The 19,221-nt window shown below is 38.4% G+C and overlaps 2 protein-coding genes across 2 annotated transcripts; one reads left to right on the top strand and one right to left on the bottom strand.

Annotated features, from left to right (window-relative positions):
* Nucleotides 1-1,268: 1,268 nt before the first annotated feature.
* Nucleotides 1,269-9,572, top strand: LOC114522990 (acetylserotonin O-methyltransferase-like). Its single transcript, XM_028543781.1, has 3 exons — nucleotides 1,269-2,303; nucleotides 8,377-8,652; nucleotides 9,052-9,572. Exons 1-3 carry the CDS (start codon nucleotides 1,619-1,621, stop codon nucleotides 9,273-9,275), a joined length of 1,185 nt encoding a protein of 394 aa, XP_028399582.1. The 5' UTR covers nucleotides 1,269-1,618; the 3' UTR covers nucleotides 9,276-9,572.
* A 28-nt stretch (nucleotides 9,573-9,600) lies between these two features.
* Nucleotides 9,601-19,157, bottom strand: LOC114522989 (transcription elongation factor SPT5-like). The gene is made up of 31 exons (XM_028543780.1): nucleotides 19,022-19,157; nucleotides 18,402-18,546; nucleotides 18,100-18,165; nucleotides 17,810-17,844; nucleotides 17,690-17,718; nucleotides 17,498-17,560; nucleotides 17,319-17,384; nucleotides 17,126-17,156; nucleotides 16,963-17,031; nucleotides 16,754-16,840; nucleotides 16,458-16,622; nucleotides 16,203-16,232; nucleotides 15,866-15,928; nucleotides 15,697-15,767; nucleotides 15,477-15,579; nucleotides 14,697-14,772; nucleotides 14,423-14,577; nucleotides 14,028-14,183; nucleotides 13,603-13,700; nucleotides 13,453-13,522; nucleotides 13,255-13,329; nucleotides 12,935-13,111; nucleotides 12,734-12,824; nucleotides 12,499-12,627; nucleotides 12,307-12,412; nucleotides 11,948-12,075; nucleotides 11,698-11,858; nucleotides 11,340-11,618; nucleotides 10,806-10,946; nucleotides 10,347-10,500; nucleotides 9,601-9,965 (listed from the first exon to the last, which is right to left on the bottom strand). The coding sequence occupies exons 1-30, from the start codon at nucleotides 19,058-19,060 to the stop codon at nucleotides 10,351-10,353; spliced, it is 3,054 nt and encodes a 1,017-aa protein (XP_028399581.1). The 5' UTR covers nucleotides 19,061-19,157; the 3' UTR covers nucleotides 9,601-9,965; nucleotides 10,347-10,350.
* Nucleotides 19,158-19,221: the final 64 nt, after the last annotated feature.

The raw sequence follows: 19,221 nt of genomic DNA, 5'->3' as shown, positions 1-19,221 counted from the left end.
ACATGCATATGTTATAACACATAAAGGTATGAATTAGCTAAGATGTGAATTCCACAGCGTTTCAAATTGGATTTGCTGTTGCTAATCTAGAAGTAGTACATATTAGATCATAGCAAACCGTATTTTCAAGTCAACAAACACACAAATGCCGCATGCCATAAATCTCAAACTATGCGAACTATAATGTTCAATATGGCAGGTCGAATATACCCTAATATTGATATATTTTCTAGTCTGTTTTATAGTATTACCACATAAGCATAAAAATTTGTTCAAACTATTCACGTTATATTTCACAGAGACCCGAATAAGGAATGAGAGCTTTCACAAGCAGGAAAAAGGGCATTTTATACGCGAGTTTAAAATAGCATATAAGCGTATAAATTCATAAAATATAATCTATATTTAAATGTGAAATGCGTAGGAGAGTTCAGAGGAGATAATAGCCGCCCACAACAACGTTTAAACAGTCCTAAATATTTCTTTATATTGCCCAGATGTTTCAAAGACGCAAATTAAAGAAACATTTTAGGGTTAAGATGTCACACAGAGTCACAGTTTATATGCATAAATTGGCACTAAAGAAATATTCCATAGCGACATTTTTGTACATCCTTGTGGGAAAACAGAGGCTCAAGAAACGCTTTTCATCATTTTTTTAGCCACGTTACGTCAGTCGTTCAGGCAGTGACGATAACGGATGATTTTGAGACACTTACACACTTCCCCTCGATAAAAGATGCTTTTTCAAACACAAAATATTCGAGTGATCACAGAAAATGAGTAGAAAAATGTAGAACGGGTTTTGAACTATGTAATGGCCGGATATGCATAGAAATTGAACAAGACGACGGCAATTTCTATAATCCTCAAGAATCTCAAATATGCCACCGTTTAAATGATGTCGCTTTAACGCTGCTGTGTTAGTATTGCGTCATTCATGGCGACACGTGAGATTGAGATAAACTGATTTGCTCAAACGCGACGTTAACCTCTTGTTTTGTCGTAATATATTTTCCCGTTTGACACACGAGAGTTGTTAGGTCTACTTATAGCGACATTTTGACTGTGAGGGCTTTAAACAAGGTTTTTATAAACATTACCGGGCCATGGCTTTTGGCGCGAAAATACCATACTGGGGCATTTTATTCATGTTATGACTAAGTCGAAATACTGTCATTTGCATACTCACAATACAAGTGTAAATATAACCGAATGCCAGATACTTCCTGTAAATACTGTAGTAGCCATGCGTAATTTTTGTGGCGTGAATATAAAAGGTTTGAAGAAACCGGCAGCCGTTCAGTACACGAGAGGCGACGTCGGAGCGCCGAGCATCGGTCCGCTTTGTCAATTTATCATCCAAAGGGAAGTTATCCAAACTTGGCGGGAAAAAAATGTACATCTAAGAACTTTCGACACATATTATAATAGAAAGCCGCAAGGATATTTAAAAGGAAACTCAAGATTTGACAAAAGGTGTTGAAGGGAATTTATTGACTGATCGAAAGAACCGCGGCAAAGTTGTGGTTGAAATCGAGATAGTTGTCGAAATAGAAAGCTAAACAACAAAAGAACTATACGAAGACAACTAGTGTAACAGTAGAATTCATATAAAATGTCTCTAACTGACGCGATATTGACTGGTCTACCAGATGAAACCAGTTTAACAACACAAGACGGATCAATGAGACATTCTCGTGGAGAAGAAATTGAAGATGTAGTAACTACTAGGAGTTTCTTTAACAAAAACGGCGCAAGTTTCCCGATGAAGTTAGCTGAATTAATGGTTCTTCATCGGGCGACGAAGGCGCTCTCGACGGCTTGTAATATCGGAATATTCGACTATTTAGACAGCGCCAATTCACCAAAATCTGCCACGGAAATCGGCGAGCATTGTAAGGCAAGCGTGAATGGTACATCACGACTATTACACGCGTGCGTTGCCTTGGACCTGCTAAGGACTGTTGTCTCGGATGGAGTCGAGCTCTTCGAGTTAACGGCAGATTCGAGAAAGTACCTGACGTTGAACGGGCCAGAAGCGTTGCGCGGTGAAATCGCTTGTATCGACATGGAGTACAATCTGACTGGAAATCTCGAACACGCAGTTAGAGACGGAACGACGCAATGGCCTCGAACTCTCGGCCTTCCCGAAGGTGGGAATCTCTTTGACGTCGTATACTCCAACGAAATGTTCACTCTTCAATTTTTGGCCGGAATGCACGGGGTATCGAATGTAGCTAGCCCAATTTTAGTGAAAAGCATCGATCTTGGCGAGTACAACAAGGCTTGCGACTTAGGAGGTAGGCGGGTTAAATCATTTTATCGTCACCTCGTATCATAATACTACATTATATATATAAGCGCATGGTATATATTCTTCAATGCGAATTACTTGTCTTTAAAGCCATTTCACGTGTAAATCAACTTCAAAAGTGACGACTTATTGGTCTGGCATTGGTCAAATATACTTCTATACGAATTCCGCCACATTTTGACGGTGTTTATAAATGAGTTTACTTCGACGGAAATGTTTTACCACACAAAGATTTGCCTAGAACAGCTATACCAGTGAAAATATATATTTTGATAAAACTACTTCGATTTGACCAACATATTCAGCACTTCTCTTTCCATCCGACCCTCAGGGAGAAGAACTTAGAACTAATATCATTTTTAGCTTTGAATGAAGTTAGTTTTGTTTTAATATTCCTCAAACTCACGGTCATGACAGTACAAAGTGTGAGATATCATATTACGTATCGATTTGTACAAACAGTCTCGAACGTAGTACGCACATACATACAGTGTCTAACTGAGGATATTACGCGCCTATTTGTGCCACAGTACAAATGTACAAGCGACAAATCCTCGTTAGTTTATTCCAAAGCTTTGAATTTGTCTGAAGCGGAATTTGACCGGTGTCACCAAAGCGATATACTTCCCGCGTGCTAAGTTTAGGTCACTCTATCTTAGCTTATAAGTATAAATTTCCGTCCTTGATATTAGCCTTTCAAAATTGCTTGCCATTTTATACCATTCTTGTTTGTTAATTTAGTACTCAGAGCTTTCATCTCATGGTGTAACGTAAGCCACGCGCATGATTGCATAAGTTTCACGTTTATTCAGTGATATGGAATTATGTCAATATTATGTTGACTTTAGCGTAAAGACTTTAGACCTTACGGTAATCTTAAACCATGTTGTTATGAAATTTAGTACAACACACTCCCGGAATCCCACTTTTTACTCTCAGACTGTTTTGATAAAACAAGAAACAGCAAACAAAATATTGGCCAGCAGACATATTTTTTATGGCGAAGTCTTAGACTTCAGTCGCTCAATGCATGACGATGAATTAAGAGTTAGTAAACATTTCATTCAGTTTAGGGTTTAGTCTGACTGAGGTTTGGTATGTTTCACACTGTTGTTATAGATTATTCTTACGGGGCCTCTAGGAAGAACAGTTTAGATAGATAAAGTTAGTTTATGTATAGTTTAGGTTTCCTCCTGCAGTAACACTGGATCAATAAGAGATGATCCTTACTGGACCTTTAGGAAGAACAGTTTAAAACTGATAGAGCTATCCAGTATAAATATAGTTAGTTTTAGTTTAGGTTTCCTCCTGTATAGTAACATTGGATCAATAAGAGATGATCTTTACTGGACCTCTAGGAAGAACAGTTTAGAAATTATAGAGCTATCCAGTATAAATAAAGTTAGTTTAGGTTTCGTTTTTAGTAGCTAACACTAGACTCATTTCTGTAATAACACCGGGGGCCGGTTGTATCAAGCCCGTTTAGCTTAAACGGTGGATAAGTCAAAATTAAATAACACTTTTACATCTCTCTTGAATGAGTCAACTTGAATATTATTCGCTGAATATGTAGTTGTAAACAGTATCTTTGTATTAAGGTTAAAGACATTTTGTTTGCTTGTTGAATAAAACGATAGACTTGCTTTCTATTTTGAACTTATCCACCGTTTAAGCTAAACGGGCTTGATACAACTGGCCCCAGGTCGATAAGAGATGATCGCAGCTGACTAGAATGATTTTGGGTGATCAGGAGTCACCCTATCATCCACTTTAGGGCGAAAAGATACGTCATTTAAGATAAAGGATAGTTTATTTTGGTTCGTTCATGTCGTTGATCGACAACTCGCCATAGTTAAAATCACAAATACTCCATATTAGACATAATAAAAAGCATGGGTGGCATGTATAAAAAATGATAAACGATTGTGTTAAATCGCTTTTCTGATATCATATTTTATTTTGAACAGCATTTTTGGGAATGCCATAAACAGAATCAGGAAAATCAAAACATGCTTCAAATTTCGCATAGCTTCCGACATGGTCTAGTCGCAACGAATGATCGATTTCGTATTTTAAAGCAACTTTCTTAAAAAAATCCTTACCACGTTAGAAAATTACATCTAAAATTAAGACCTAAAGTTGCCTGTTGTGCCTAAAGGCGCCGAGCAAGACGAATTCAAACGACGTTACTAGAAATTAGAAATTGGACATACAATAGCATTCGTTACATAGCTTCAAACGATGTTTCAAGTTGCAATCATTTCTTAAATTTTTCTCCTTTCTTTCTTCACAAAGCATTTTTGAGTGTATTTACACGACGGAAGTGCTGACTGCAACGTATACGATTTGCATAGTAATCTCTGCCACTATTTCCGACCACTTAATATCTTCACTGGAGGCGGAGTTTCTAAGATGATCTTAAGATAACTTAAGAGTAGATTTAAGACGAAGACAGCATGGTGGAACTTCGGAAGCCTAATTCTCTTCTTTGACCGCCTTGTTATTAGTCCGACTTGCTCAAGATACCCGCATGGGTTTGCATGCAAAAATTAGCATTTAGTCGGTTTGAGCTGTCCAGTCGTTCAATCACGACTAGAGTCGATGAAATCAAACGTTAATCGCTCACATCTTAACTTGTAAGAAATCCTCGAACATAACGAATTAGAAACACAGCTCTCCGAGTCACTGAAAACAAGCTCATTCGGGGAAACTAGGATTCTCTCTCACAACGAGACTTGCACGTATATAAGAATTATATATAGAGACTACGAAATTCGAAGCATTCGTGGTATAATTAGAAACGATGTATTAAAGTTAAATTGCCCGTACCAAACTTGAAAAATTCGTTTATGATTGGAATAAACCCGTGCATGAGATATAAGCGAGATTTTAATTCATATATTCATTGCCTGGCACGTCGGAACCGGCATTAAATCGGTTAAGATGATTTTTGGCAAAGAACTGCGAACAACACACAACAGCCTCCCACTCCATAACCACAAAAATAAACGTTTCTGAAAGATACACGGAACCGTTTGTGACAGAAAGATATCCCAGATAAAAATCAAATTAATACCCGGCGCACGGCAGGAAAGACGAACGGATATGTTGCAAAGCATTATATTATTTCAATAAAGTAATCCATTAATAACATAAATTATCTAGAATATTTCGCAATGTTTCGACTTTATAAATCGCCATTTTACTTCTCGGGAACAACGAATTCGACCTAAATTATGCTATTTAGCACGGGAGAGAAACCTCAGAGTCAGAGAGAGTTACGACACAGAGTCAGAGAGAGTTACGACACTTTGATTGTGTTTCAGATTTTAAACATTCACGCATAATGTACCGTTTTTAAGCACCTATAGTTTAACAGCTGTGGTCACTGAAGTACAATAAGATCTAAGAATAATTTCATAATGGATTTCGCAATAAACATTTCTGTTAGTATTTCCCATACGAGTTTACTGTAAATCGTAATCATTTATTCACAGCTATCTCTATTTACGTGGCTGCTCTTAAGCTTGTAAGCAGTTTCATCGCTTATTTGTTCACGAGCACTTGAATTTCTTAATCAGCACATTCATCTCGTAATATTCGGATTCTTAATTACAATCTTCCCACACAATCAGATTTAAAATAGTTCGATTTCGCAAGACCTTTTTTTAAAGCACGAGTTTTGTTATTCTAATAAGTATTTGTTTAATATCTGCGTTCCTACAGTCATCAGGATCGTTCAGGAATGCATGCGAATAAATACCATAGTTTTAAAATAGTCTGGTATTTCGGCAATTCCGGTCAGCTTTATCCTATTATTTGGCGAATTCACCGCTCACGGTGATTAGAGCTGTACAATAGCACATCATATTTCGAGTTTTAATCGCCGAAATCGCATCAAAAGTGGAACAAAGTCTCCACGCATGTATGGAAAAGCAAAATACCTTACTTCATCTCTCGAATTCCTTCGTGCGACAATTATGCGAGACATGCAACTCACAAAGGTTGTAAATTACCTAAAAATGGACTGAAATGCGTCTAGTTTTTCCTATTGGGATTCCGCTAATGTCCCCTATCATGTCCTAGATTGAAAAAAAACGTCGAAAGTCATAAAGCGGCTCAGCCACAACCACGGCAGGCTATTTTCGACTATAATGCCAACACTGGACTCCTGCGTTCTATCTTTTTTTAAAAACACAGCGCAAATAAATATGTTGTTGAAAACACTGGAATCATAGGCATAGCGACGGCAACTGCATTTCGAAGAGAGAGATTGGAAGCTATTAGACCCGCTTTTGTAGCAAATTACAATCAATAACGAAACAAATAATTAGAGAATTAGAATCATTAGCTAATTGAATTAAGATCTTCGATGACAAGCTAAAATTTCACTAATTTAAGGCCGTTTCAAACCAATTAGAACATTATCGACAATTATGAAGAGTTATAGCGGTATATCAAATGCCTGAAACCTATACGAAGATAAAAGTTCTCGACTTTTCGACCAAAGGGGCTTCGTCAAGTTTTCGAGTGTATCATCGACTAGGCTCTTCTGAATATAAGGTTCTTTTATTTGACCGAATTGATCCAGAACTTTCTTTGTATAATTTGGACGGTTGATAAAAAGTCTGGACAACTTTAAAGCGATCTTCTTGACATTTTAAGGGTCCTAGGAATTAGAACTGTTAATGGTAACAACCAGAATCAGCCGTACAGTTAAACTACAGATTAGAGGAGTATTTTTAGACAAACAAGACGTTTCCCCCCTCGAGGGGACCTTGCTTCCAAGGATCTGGCGTAAACAATATAATGTGAAAAACAAGTTGATCAAAACAACTTTGTTTTCATGCCGTTATTAACGTCCTTCCTGAGAATTCGCAAGTGATTTCCCGCTTCTTTGCCACCCAGCAAATATCCGGTACCCAGCTTCTTTCCGCCCGGTGCCAATGGAGCATGGGCCACTTAAAGTGGCGCCATGCTGTGTTGAAAATTAAACGCTGATTGCGAATTATTGCCAATTTTGAAATTTCGATTGTTAAACAAATATTTAAGCACAACCTGTTGTAATTCCGTTATTTCAAAAGCAAAATATTTACCAGTCGTGCTAATTATGTTAACTGCTATCAAGCTTGAATAATTGACTCACAGATGGTCTGCCAAATGTTAACTATGTTGGTTTAAATATATGAATGACCATAAGGACAACTTAGAAACCTTTTTGATTTTGAATGTATCATTTCTTGAATGGAGTCGGATTAGAATAGTTTGTTGCGAGGTGCTATAATTTGTCTGTAATTAGAACTAATCCAAACGAATTAGAAGAATATTTATGAAATAGAATCACATTTACGACCAATTAGAGCTGTTTTAGAGAATTAGAATATATCGTATATAGCAAATTAAAAAGCCTTCTCAAAAAGGAGGCGATATAAAGTTTTGCCAATGGTCAGGAAATAAGAATAATAGCTTTAGCACAATGAAAGCATCGCAATTGATTTTATTATTCAACGCCTCATGAGAGGACTGTCTCTATGTGCACTTATCATGATATTGGCGTCATGTGAAGACTTTGAATAAAAGACCTGTAATATTTCGGGAGCGCACGTGCCACGCGAAGACAGAGAGCTTGGCTGAACGTCGCGAGACGCCTTCTCGGCTATTCTAGATCGATCGTCTATCACCTATCATTATGTCATGGTATTAATGAGCTCGCAGGCAAACCGGCAAAATTATAATAGAATTGCAAACCAATAATTCAATTAATCAATCAAAATTTTCTAATTTATTATTTCTTTTGATCAATCAAGTCAAATAATAAAATACCTAAAGATCACCTTTAGGCAAACAGAACTATTTTGGCAACGAATATTCTAAATGGAATTTGAAACATGAATTGTAGTCCACGGGCTATACCCTATTTGGAGTGAAACGTGCAAATACTAGAATAGACGGGGAAATGCATGGATATTCGTGATAAAGAGTATTTCGAAGATGTTTCCCGTCGATAACAGTTCACTGACTTTCCAACTTTCTAACCACCAATATCTCTCAATTTTTAGGAGGAACAGGAGCATTTGCATACCATGCTGTAGCCCAATATCCAGAGATGACCATGTCGATACTCGAGCTACCTCCAGTTGTCCAAGCTTCACCCCATTTCACCCCACCTAACCTACCAATGTCCCAGAGATCCCGAGTTCAGTTCATTCCAGGAGATTTCTTCAAAGATGACCTTCCTCCAGCACAACTGTATGTTATGGGAAGGATCTTACATAACTGGGGAGAGGATTTGTGTGATATTCTGTTAGAGAAAGCATACAAAGCACTGCCACCAGGTAATAGAAGTTTGTTATAAATAAAGTTAGTTTAGTTTACGTTTCCTCCTGTAGGTTACTGGATCAATAAGAGATGATCCTTACTGGACCTCTAGGAGGAACAGTTTAGAACTGATAGAGCTATCCAGTATAAATAAAGTTAGTTTAGTTTAGGTTTCCTCCTGTAGTAACACTGGATCAATAAGAGATGATCCTTACTGGACCTCTAGGAGGAACAGTTTAGAACTGATAGAACTATCCAGTATAAATAAAGTTAGTTTAGTTTAGGTTTCCTCCTGTGGTAACACTGGATCAATAAGAGATGATCCTTACTGGCCTTTCTAGGAGGAACAGTTTAGAACCGTCAGAGATAGAGTTTACAGAATTCGCGTCTAATAAGCTGTATATTTTCAAATTCAGGCGGAGCCGTTCTTGTGGTCGAAGCCGTGCTAAACGATGATAAAAGTGGTCCAGTAAGAGTCCATCTCGAGTCACTGGTCATGTTAGCAGCAACTGGCGATGGCCGAGAGAGAAGTGGTAAAGAGTACACTGAACTACTTATGAAACATGGTTTTGTGGATGTGGAAGTCTACAGAGAAGGCACTCTATTGGACGGCGTTTTGGCAAGGAAACCAATGAATTAGCTTCATCTCGTACGGGAACCTTTTTAAACTAGCCTTCTTAACTTTGAGCGCATAAAAATCACTGGACTATAAATAATCTGGAGAGCCTGCTCGTAATTTCCTTTGATTTTTTGTCGGCAATTTTTTTGCCTTTATTTTTTTGTGCCGAGCACGTCTTCCAGATATTATAGAGTTCAGTGTTGAAAATGCGTTGTATATAAAATTCTGTGTAAAATACGTTGTTTTGTTGATGTAAATATTTAAGTTATCTTATCTTAAAAAGATATTAGCAAACATTAATGTAATTTATTCTCCAGTAAAGTAAAACTCTAATAACTATATATTATATTTGACAGCGAACTAAGTATAGTGTGTTCATGAAACGCGGTAGATTGCATCACTTATTCGCTATTATTTATTGCAAATATTTACATCAAGCTTGCTAAATTATTGTGTATATAGACTTGGGCAGAGGTTGGTTTTGAAGCAACTGGAGTATTGTCAAGGTCGATATAATGTAAAATAAACTTTTCAGCTAATCATGAGGTTGTATTTTGTCGTCAATTAGAAACATCACAGACAAGGACATAATGTTAGAATCAAGAATAAAACTTGACATAACACGAGTTCACACAACGTAACTTATCTGTCAAGCCATCGCACATATTCAATTGTATCCTACACGGGGCCCATTTTTTCAGATATCCATTGCTGCAATAACAAGGTGAAATACAAGATTATATGCGGATAAATCAGTTGTGAACAGTTCTTCCAGTTAGGATAATCTCTTATATTGATCCAGTGTTACTACAGGAGGAAATCTGAACTAAACTAACTTTATTTATACTGGATAGCTCTATCAGTTCTAAACTGTTCTTCCTAGACGTTCAGTAAAGATAATCTCTTATTGATCCAGTGTTACTACAGGAGGGAACCTAAACTAACTTTATATATACTGGATGTTTCTCAGTTAGAAACGGTCTCTTTTAGTGCAACGGGACATGCATTCCTACCTTAAAAACACCAAGGTCAAACTCTCAAAGCTCCCTTCCCACATGCAACAAAGACACATGCAAAGTTGGATATATTTACCTTGCTACACGGTGGACGGAGCCAATCTCGCCAGTGAACTGATATCACAAACAACTAGTTTATCATTCAAATCCATTTTTATAATTGCATCATTTCCGTCAATCTGGATCAGGGTCCCTGTGCTGTCCCTGTCATCCCCATGAATCAACTTCACCTGGTTTCAAAATTACGACCAATATATTATACAATAAAAAACAACGAAGTAAAAGATTATTCACTATCCTAATCCTAATCCTAATATACGCCCCAGCTTTAATCCTAATTTAAACTCTAATCTCTAGTAATAATCTCCAGGCATTGATCCCTAATTCAATCCTTCAAGCAATGCTTCCATGCTCTGTTTCAAAACTTTCTAACGAACTGTTTTAGAATTCTAAGAAATTCAACAGAGTCAAACTGGAAGCAGTGCATTTGGACTAGGCGATAATAGAGGCACTGTGGCAAATAAAGTGTACAAACCTTATCGTGTTTGGCTGGCTGTAATGCGGTGAGGTGCTTGCTGGGAATGCTGACGTCACGTTTCTCATCATACAGATACACAGTACTGGTTCCACCAACCACGTTACGGATAACACCTTTCTTGGAAACCAGCTGAGAATCCTGGAATAAAAATTCACAGAGTTTAGGCATGGGCATTCCGGGAAATGATTGAAGAAGAAATTGCATTAGACTTCACAAAACCAAAATACTGGATAGCTCTATCAGTTCTAAACTGTTCTTCCTAGAGGTCCAGTAAAAATCATGTCTTATTGATCAGGGTTACTACAGGAAGAAATCTAAACTAAACTAACTTTATTCATACTGGATAGTTCTATCAGTTCTAAACTGTTCTTCCTAGAGGTCCAGTAAGGATCATCTCTTATTGATCCAGTGTTACTACAGAAGGAAACCTAAACTAAACTAACTTTATTTCTACTGGATAGCCCTATCAGTTCTAAGATCTTCTACCCAGAGGTCCAGTAAGGATCATGTCATATATAACTCAGTTCTCACCTGATACGACTCGCTGATTGTCACTTCAATATCTTGGGTCACCCACTCGTGTGGCATCTCCACTTCCAAACTCGCTCCTGGGGTGTGGGGGTTAAACCCGGGGGAAATTGGACTAGGGTTTGCACTACCAGGTGTGACAGGGTTCGCATATCCAGCTGGAGAGGGGGAGTCCACGTACGGGGAGTAGGTGGGTTCAGAACCATACATTCCACTTGGGGTACCCGGAGTGTAGGGGGCGGTAAATCCCCCGGGGGTCGCTGGGTTCGGCGTACCATAACCCTGAAAGAAAAAGATGGTTGTCCGCATGAAATGGACACACACTTGACTGCCATAGGAGAATTTCAACGTTGTTACTTACACCGACGGGCGATGGCGTTGGAACGTCCAAGCTGTAATCAAACTCGGCCTCAGACCTCGCAGGAGTGTTTGCCGAGCTTGGGTCCCAAGCCCCACCATGGAGAGGTGTGCGCGAACCGTCATGTGATGGCGTCATCGAACCATAATGTGGTGTTCTGCTTCCTATTAAAGTTTGACGATCAATCGTATTTTATTTCGTAAACATCAAGGATGTATGTAACATCAAGATAACATTTATCTAATGAACTTACCATCGTGGGTAGGAGTCTGGGAACCATACATTGGTGTTCTTGAACCAGGGGTCTGGGACCCATACATTGGTGTCTGTGAGCCGTACATGGGGGTTCTTGAATGCGTAGACCCACCGCGCGTCGGGGCACTGGAACCAAACGAAGTCATAGTCAAAACACTACCTCAGTGATTTAAACACATGCAGGTCGATTTGGATTTAGACACATGTTAAGTTAACAAATGTCATTGATATGATTTGATTTCTTCTTATTCTCGCACTTCTTGCCAAATACCATCCACTGAAACTACTGCGACTAAAACTAGCTTGATTTCCATAGTGAGGCTAGAACAATGTACATGCGATCTTCACAAAACTTACCCAACGACATTGATTCTGGATCTGTCGACAGAAATTGTTTTACAATTGCTGTGTAGCTCGACTCGTGCTGTGGTTTCAGTCGCGTCTTTCACTATCCCAATGTAGCCTGGGGAAGAATCGTTTCAGATTGTTGAACGCTTTATTTGGAGTGTTTTAAACGATCTTTCAACCTGAAATGGAACTAATATTTACCTTTATAAGGACCTTGAGAGATCCTTATGGTCTTTCCGATCAGCGTGAGGTCTCTTCCAGGCCTCCCTCGACCACGACCAAACCCACCTCTGCCTGACGGAGATGCTCCACCTGCACCTCCACCTGCACCTGCGGGCAAAGCATAGTAAGAGTAATTTCGCAATATTTCTGTTTTTTGAGACACACTGGTATTACTAAATCTAGCTAGGTCCAGCCATAAAGATCTGTACTATACCGCCAGGATCACGAGCAGGACTTGATATTCTCGGAGAACGAGGAGCGAAGCCTCCGAATCCACCAAAACCACCGATAGAATCCGTAGTAGCCTAAAAAAGAATGCATATTTTGAATGCACCATTTCACCCAACCCTCGACAAGTGGACGTTTTCAAATTGTCCAGTGGTTCTGTGCCTGAAAGAACTGAACAATACAGTACCTTCCCACCACCGGCTAGCTGTAGTTGCTTGGTTCTGCAAACGATGATCCCGCCATTTTCCACGACCAATTTCGAAGAGAGAAACGCGAAGCCACGGTAGACAAATTTGACTTCCCCCTGCAAGTCTTTGTGGGGTCCGTCAACGACCTTAACCACGTCTCGAACTTGAATGGTATTCTAAAATCAGGAAAAACCAGTTAATACAGTACTCGTTTTCATCATCGCTCGATCCGGGGTCTGGGCTACTACCATTGTCCAGGATGTTACCCTTCCACACTGAACTCTACGTAGACAGGAGTGAGAACCAAGCTAATGTTTACCTGGTCGCAATCCAGAGCGACGGCGTGTTTATTTTCTTTACGTTTGGCCACAGCTTGCTGCCGCACTTGGGAGACCTGAATATAAACAGAGACAGCGGCCTTGAGGTGATAATCCAGGCAATGATATTTTGAAGCGGTCAGTGTCATTAGAAAGGGTAATATTCCTTCCTAAACAGTCATATGTGGCAGAAAACATACTTTCCCATGTTGATTTAGGATCGAAAATGTCTCTCTTTCAATACGGACAATCACACCGACAGTTTGAGGACTAAAATGAAACGTTCAATATATAATAGAATACGAAACTTTTCATTTGACACAAATATTTACTTTAAATTTTCGGCTTACTCTAGCTGAACCAAGTCGCCCCATTGATGATGACCCAGAGAATCTACACCACTGCTTCTTTCGGAACATAACTGAAGATCTTTCAACAGTGCTTCAAGCTAAAAGGGAATTGTAATAAACGAGATTTCCACAAGAAAAATCATCCAGAATAAGACTGAAAGCAATGCGGGACCTCTAAACGACTGGGGCAGGTTGTATCAAGCCCGTTTAGCCTAAACGGTGGATAGGTCAAAATAAAATAACACTCTTAGATCTCTCTTGAGTGAGTTAACTTGAATATTATGCACTGAATATGTAGTTGTAAACAGTATCTTTGTATTAAGGTTAAAAACATTTAGTTCGCTTGTTGAATAAAACGATAGACTCGCTTTGTATTTTGAACTTATCCACCGTTTAAGCTATTACCGTTTTTATTCCTCGCATACCTCGTGCATCGTAAGATCTGAAAACAAAATGGCTGTCTTTCCTAAAACACGAAGTATCAAGCCTGTATCTCCTTCATATTTTCCGTGAATGACTTTCACGTGATCTCCAACTTTGAAGAATTTCTTCAGCTCTGAGGATGGGAAATTCAGAGGTTCCTTGAAATAGATGAAACACATTTTCAGGCTGGAAAATTGATAGCACAAACAAGTATATAGTCGCTTGTGAATACTGCCTTAAATGAACAAAGCTAAGAAACATATAACTCAGCGAGAATTAGAATAACACTGGATTGATACGAAAGGAGCTTTACCACATTATTGGTCCACTATGCATGGGGAGACCAATTTAGAACTGATGGAGCTATATCCTGCATGGATCCAGTTTAGTTAATTACCTTTAGATCTTCATGAAAAGGCAACATAACGATCTTATTTCCTTCAACGCTGACAATTTTGCCTTGTAAATTGATCAACTCTCCCTCGACGACTTCGACATTGTCTCCTGGGGCAAATTGACTTTCAGCATCCTCCTTTGAACTTTTCGTAGGTACTGACAACGAGTTAGGGAAAGAGAAGCGAGAAGAACATAGGAACTGCCCAAAACTCTCAGAGTAAAACATGTATTTGCAGGCAGTTATTTTAGGTGAAGCTTTTCATTACAAAAGATACATTCAATGTCAATATCTTCGGAGGTGCTTTCAAACTTTTCTAACTCGGAAAGAGTTGGCTTAATTCCTTCGGTGACCTTAAGAAAATCAAAGAGAACAATGTACAGTGTATTAAATAATTATTATTCCGTCAAAAGAGCAGTGAATCTGATAAGTGTATCTCCAGTGTGTAAATAAAGTTAGTTTAGTTTAGGTTTCCTCCTGTAACACTGGATCAATAAAAGATGATGCTTACTGGACCTCTAGGAAGAACAGTTTAGAACTGATAGAGCTATCCAGTATAAATAAAGTTAGTTTAGTTTAGGTTTTCTTCTGTAGTAACACTGGATCAATAAGAGATGATCCTTACTGGACCTCTAAGAAGAACAGTTCAGAACTGATAGACCTATCCAGTATAAATAAAGTGAGTTTAGTTTAGGTTTCCTTCTGTAGTAACACTGGATCAATAAGAGATGATCCTTACTGGATTTCTAGGAAGAACAGTTCAGAACTGATAGAGCTATCCAGTATAAATAAAGTTAGTTTAGTTTAGGTTTTCTTCTGTAGTAACACTGGATCAATAAGAGATGATCCTTACTGGATTTCTAGGAAGAACAGTTCAGAACTGATAGAGCTATCCAGTATAAATAAAGTTAGTTTAGTTTATGTTTTCTTCTGTAGTAACACTGGATCAATAAGAGATGATCCTTACTGGACCTCTAGGAAGAACAGTTTAGAACTGATAGAGCTATCCAGTATAAATAAAGTTAGTTTAGTTTAGAAATGTACGACGTAAACTCACAAGAGCAGATATCGCCATATTCTTATACAAGAAACCCTGACGGTAACGATTTCCTTCGAAAAGATAGAAATCTCCATCTTGATGAATTTCGCCGCCGATTCCTCTACAAAAACAAAATTATTAACGTGGAGTAAATTCCAAAAGATTCAAGAAAATTGATTCGAGCGACAGGTGTTGCCTGGCACCAAGGCCACCTCGTTCCCAGCCTCTCGTCACATACCTCACAGCTTCGGGATCGAACAATTTTGGAGGCGGTTTTCGGAATCGTTTCTTCTTCTCCTGGTCTTCCTGCTGCGTGAAGGTCAAAACCCCCCGTCAATTCTCTACCACCAAGACGAAAATATCCCGAAAAACCACACTCCACGGGGGGGTGGCGAAAAAAAACTCACCTCAGGCGCTTTGTTTCCTCTGGGTTTTGCGTAGTCAATGCGAGGAATCATTTTCAGAGTGACCTAGACAGAAACGCGAGAATTATAGTATCATAATAATTGCATATCGAATCGATTTCCTTTGATGTACCGCGGGTTGTATAGCACTTACAACCCGAGAGAAGTAGTGGAAGATCGTGGGAAAACCTCGTGGGTCGTGGACAAATGCCTCGAGAGTGAAGCAACATACACTACTGTAAGCCTAGAACTCAAGGTTCCCAGAATTCGATGAAAAACCTTTGCATTTACAGGAATTTATAGGCGGCCCGCATCGAAATACGAGCTTATCGTATCATACCTGGTTCTTTGAAGGGTGGACATAGTCAATCTGAAAGAAAAATGTTGACAGTTGAAGGCGAAAATGAACACACCACACGTTCTCAGGAAATAATGTATCATAAAGAACTTTATTAGGGCGCTTATATAGATATAGATAGGTTTATAAGCGCCCTGAACTTTACAGATATTTTTCAAGATAAGCTCGTGCATAAGCTCCGGCTTGATTAAAGCTCTGAAAAGCATTTTAGCTGGTTTCCAAATTACCACATCTCACCTGGGCCAAGTCATCTTTGAAAATGCCTCGTTTTAAGCGGACCCATTGTTTAGCTTTCAACTGAACCAGATCTTTAACTACATTAAGAACGTCAGTCATTTCTTTCACCGGAACCATTTTCTGGTTCCACTGGCCAATTTTGAGTGTCCCAATGCCTTCAATAGCCTTAAAAACATCATTGAAAAGTTTTAAAAAGGATGCAGTCTGAAATATCGACATGTAGCATCTTACAAAAAGTTGCGATGCTTTGGAAGCCTACAATTTTGTTCTGAATAGCACATGTTAGTTTACTACACCTGTTTGACATGAGTTTGTTTGTACGCCTCAATGTAAATATAGCCTTTAAGACCTTCAACAGCAATTGCAGACTTCACTTGTAGAGGCTGTAACAAAACATGACTTTAGCCTATAGTTTATCATTGGAAATTAATGCAAGATATAACAGTAGAACAGAAAGTTCTGACATATATTAAGAGTGCTTGTAATATTTTGAATTCTAGTATACCTCATCGGTGAACTGTTGTGAAAGTGCTTTTCTCATCATTGCAATGACTGTTGCCTTTTCTTCTCCAATCTACATACATGAATGAGGTCATGAAAACTGACTAAGAGTTACAGACTAAAAAACCAAAGAAACTCATAGTTTTTAGCAAAAGAAACCAGCTTACCCTACACTTCACCAACCAAAGATTTGGATCCCTGTATGACAAGAAAATTTTTGGGATTTTAATGGTAAAATGCCTTGTACATACTGTGAGTGGTTACAAACTGACGTACCTGGTTGTCATTCAAATTTCAAAATGGTAAATAAGGGATAGCTATGGTTTACGTAGCTAGGATTAAACAAGACTTCGTACATACTTTACTCCCGGCAGTAAACTTTGTTGTTCAATTCCTCGAGGATGGTCATAATCCTTCTTGCTGTATCTGAGGGTAAATTTTCATTGGACAAGAGTTGTAAGTTGCTGGTGATTCTCAAAAGGAGGCAGTAACTATGGAAACAGGAAACTGCTTGGTCATGTAATAATCACAATGCATACTTTCTTGATGTTTCAACATATTTCCTTCGGTAGTATTCTTCCAAATCTTCATCACTTCGCTCCCTGAAGTAAACAAAGAAAGGCCCTTGTGAGGTATGGCAACTATTTGAGGTACTGTGCATTAGTGTAGGTTTCTTTTTCAACTTAGTGACCATTCTTTGGTCACTGGAGAAAGTCCATAAATCTACTCACTTCAACATTTGCTGCAATCGCCTTGCACCCTGGAATTGAAGAAATTAAAATATGTTGTAAATAGAATAATATCATACCAATATACAATTCTTTGAAGTGCTATGCATAAACTTTTTATACCGATATATCTTCTGTGTGCTCTTCATCTCGTTCAGCTGGAACAAAACAGCAAATTCATAAGTTAAACACAATTTATTTGTACAATAAGACAACTTTCAAACTCAGGCAAATGGCAATTCTTAACTCATCACATGTGCAGATTCAACTATTGTACATGCAAAAATACAATATTCTTGTGTTTCAAATCTTTGTTTAGTATATTCTCTTCAAATTCAAGCTGCACATATTTGTGAAAAATTCTTTAGAACTAACACAAATTCCATTCAAAACAATGGTACCTTAATACTTACAATGGTCTTCAAATCCTTCAAAACCTTCCTCTGCTTCAGTTCCTTCCTCATCATCCTCGTCAACCTCTAAAATGTTTAAGTAAATGGTTCAACCATCTACTGTAAACTGAATACACTTGAAAAGAGACAAAGATAGAGGTAACAATGGTATGACGTACAGAGGTTTATAGAGTGCTACAGAAAGGGACCAAGTTGATTACATTGTATGAAGATAATACTGATGATAGAACAATCATCATCAAAGCAATGATCATTGGTAATTGTGATTCCACTATTTGGAATAAAAGTTTTTAGTAACTAACCTGCTTCAGCATCAATGAAGGCACTTGCTCCAACCTTCCGTCGCTTCTGTCCCTTCCTGTCGTAATCATCTTCGTCTTCTTCTTCTTCTTCATCCTCAATATCATCATCATCATCTTCATCCACGTCCTCATCCATAACTTCTTCCTGTGGTTTCAACAAAGGGAAGATCAACAGATAAATATTGTCTGGGATTGTCACCAGAGAAAATCAGATGTCTGCTGCAAATCCCTGGATCGCCAATGCAATTCTCAATAGTAATTTTCACGGTAAATGAGAAATATTGCATAACAAATACCAAACTTGCCCGTTGATCACCAAAATGTGGATGATACGAACAAAAAAATCAAGATATCGGCCGAGTTTTAGTGCTTTCCTGACTAAAAATTTGAGCAGATCTACACCCTGCGCCGTTTGAAATTCAATGCTTCAGCCCCCTTGTCTTAATACTTACAAGATACAAGGCATGTACACTTTACAAATCAAGTCAACAATTGAAAATTTATGCACGAGATATACTATTTTTTTACATCGACACTTTCATATGGTATGTGTGACCAAACATAACATATATACGGCGAAAATAGCATCCGTTGAAACTTGTTTAGTCTTTTATACTTGCCTCTTCGTTCTCTGAATAACCTTCTTCGCTATCGGACATCGCAAATGCAGTAAAAGTGGAAAAAAAGCGAGAATTCTACACAACAATTTAGTTCCCTTTCCTTGTACAAATTGAAATAACAGCAATGCGATTGTCTTACATTGGTCCAGTGTCAAATGCCGTCCAGTGACCCACTGATCTCCATGGAATACAATTAAATG

The sequence above is a fragment of the Dendronephthya gigantea genome, unplaced genomic scaffold (assembly GCF_004324835.1).
Source record: "Dendronephthya gigantea isolate DGI-Jeju-01 unplaced genomic scaffold, DenGig_1.0 000026F, whole genome shotgun sequence".
NCBI lineage: Eukaryota > Metazoa > Cnidaria > Anthozoa > Malacalcyonacea > Nephtheidae > Dendronephthya > Dendronephthya gigantea.
This window is presented reverse-complemented; position numbering and strand designations above follow the sequence as displayed.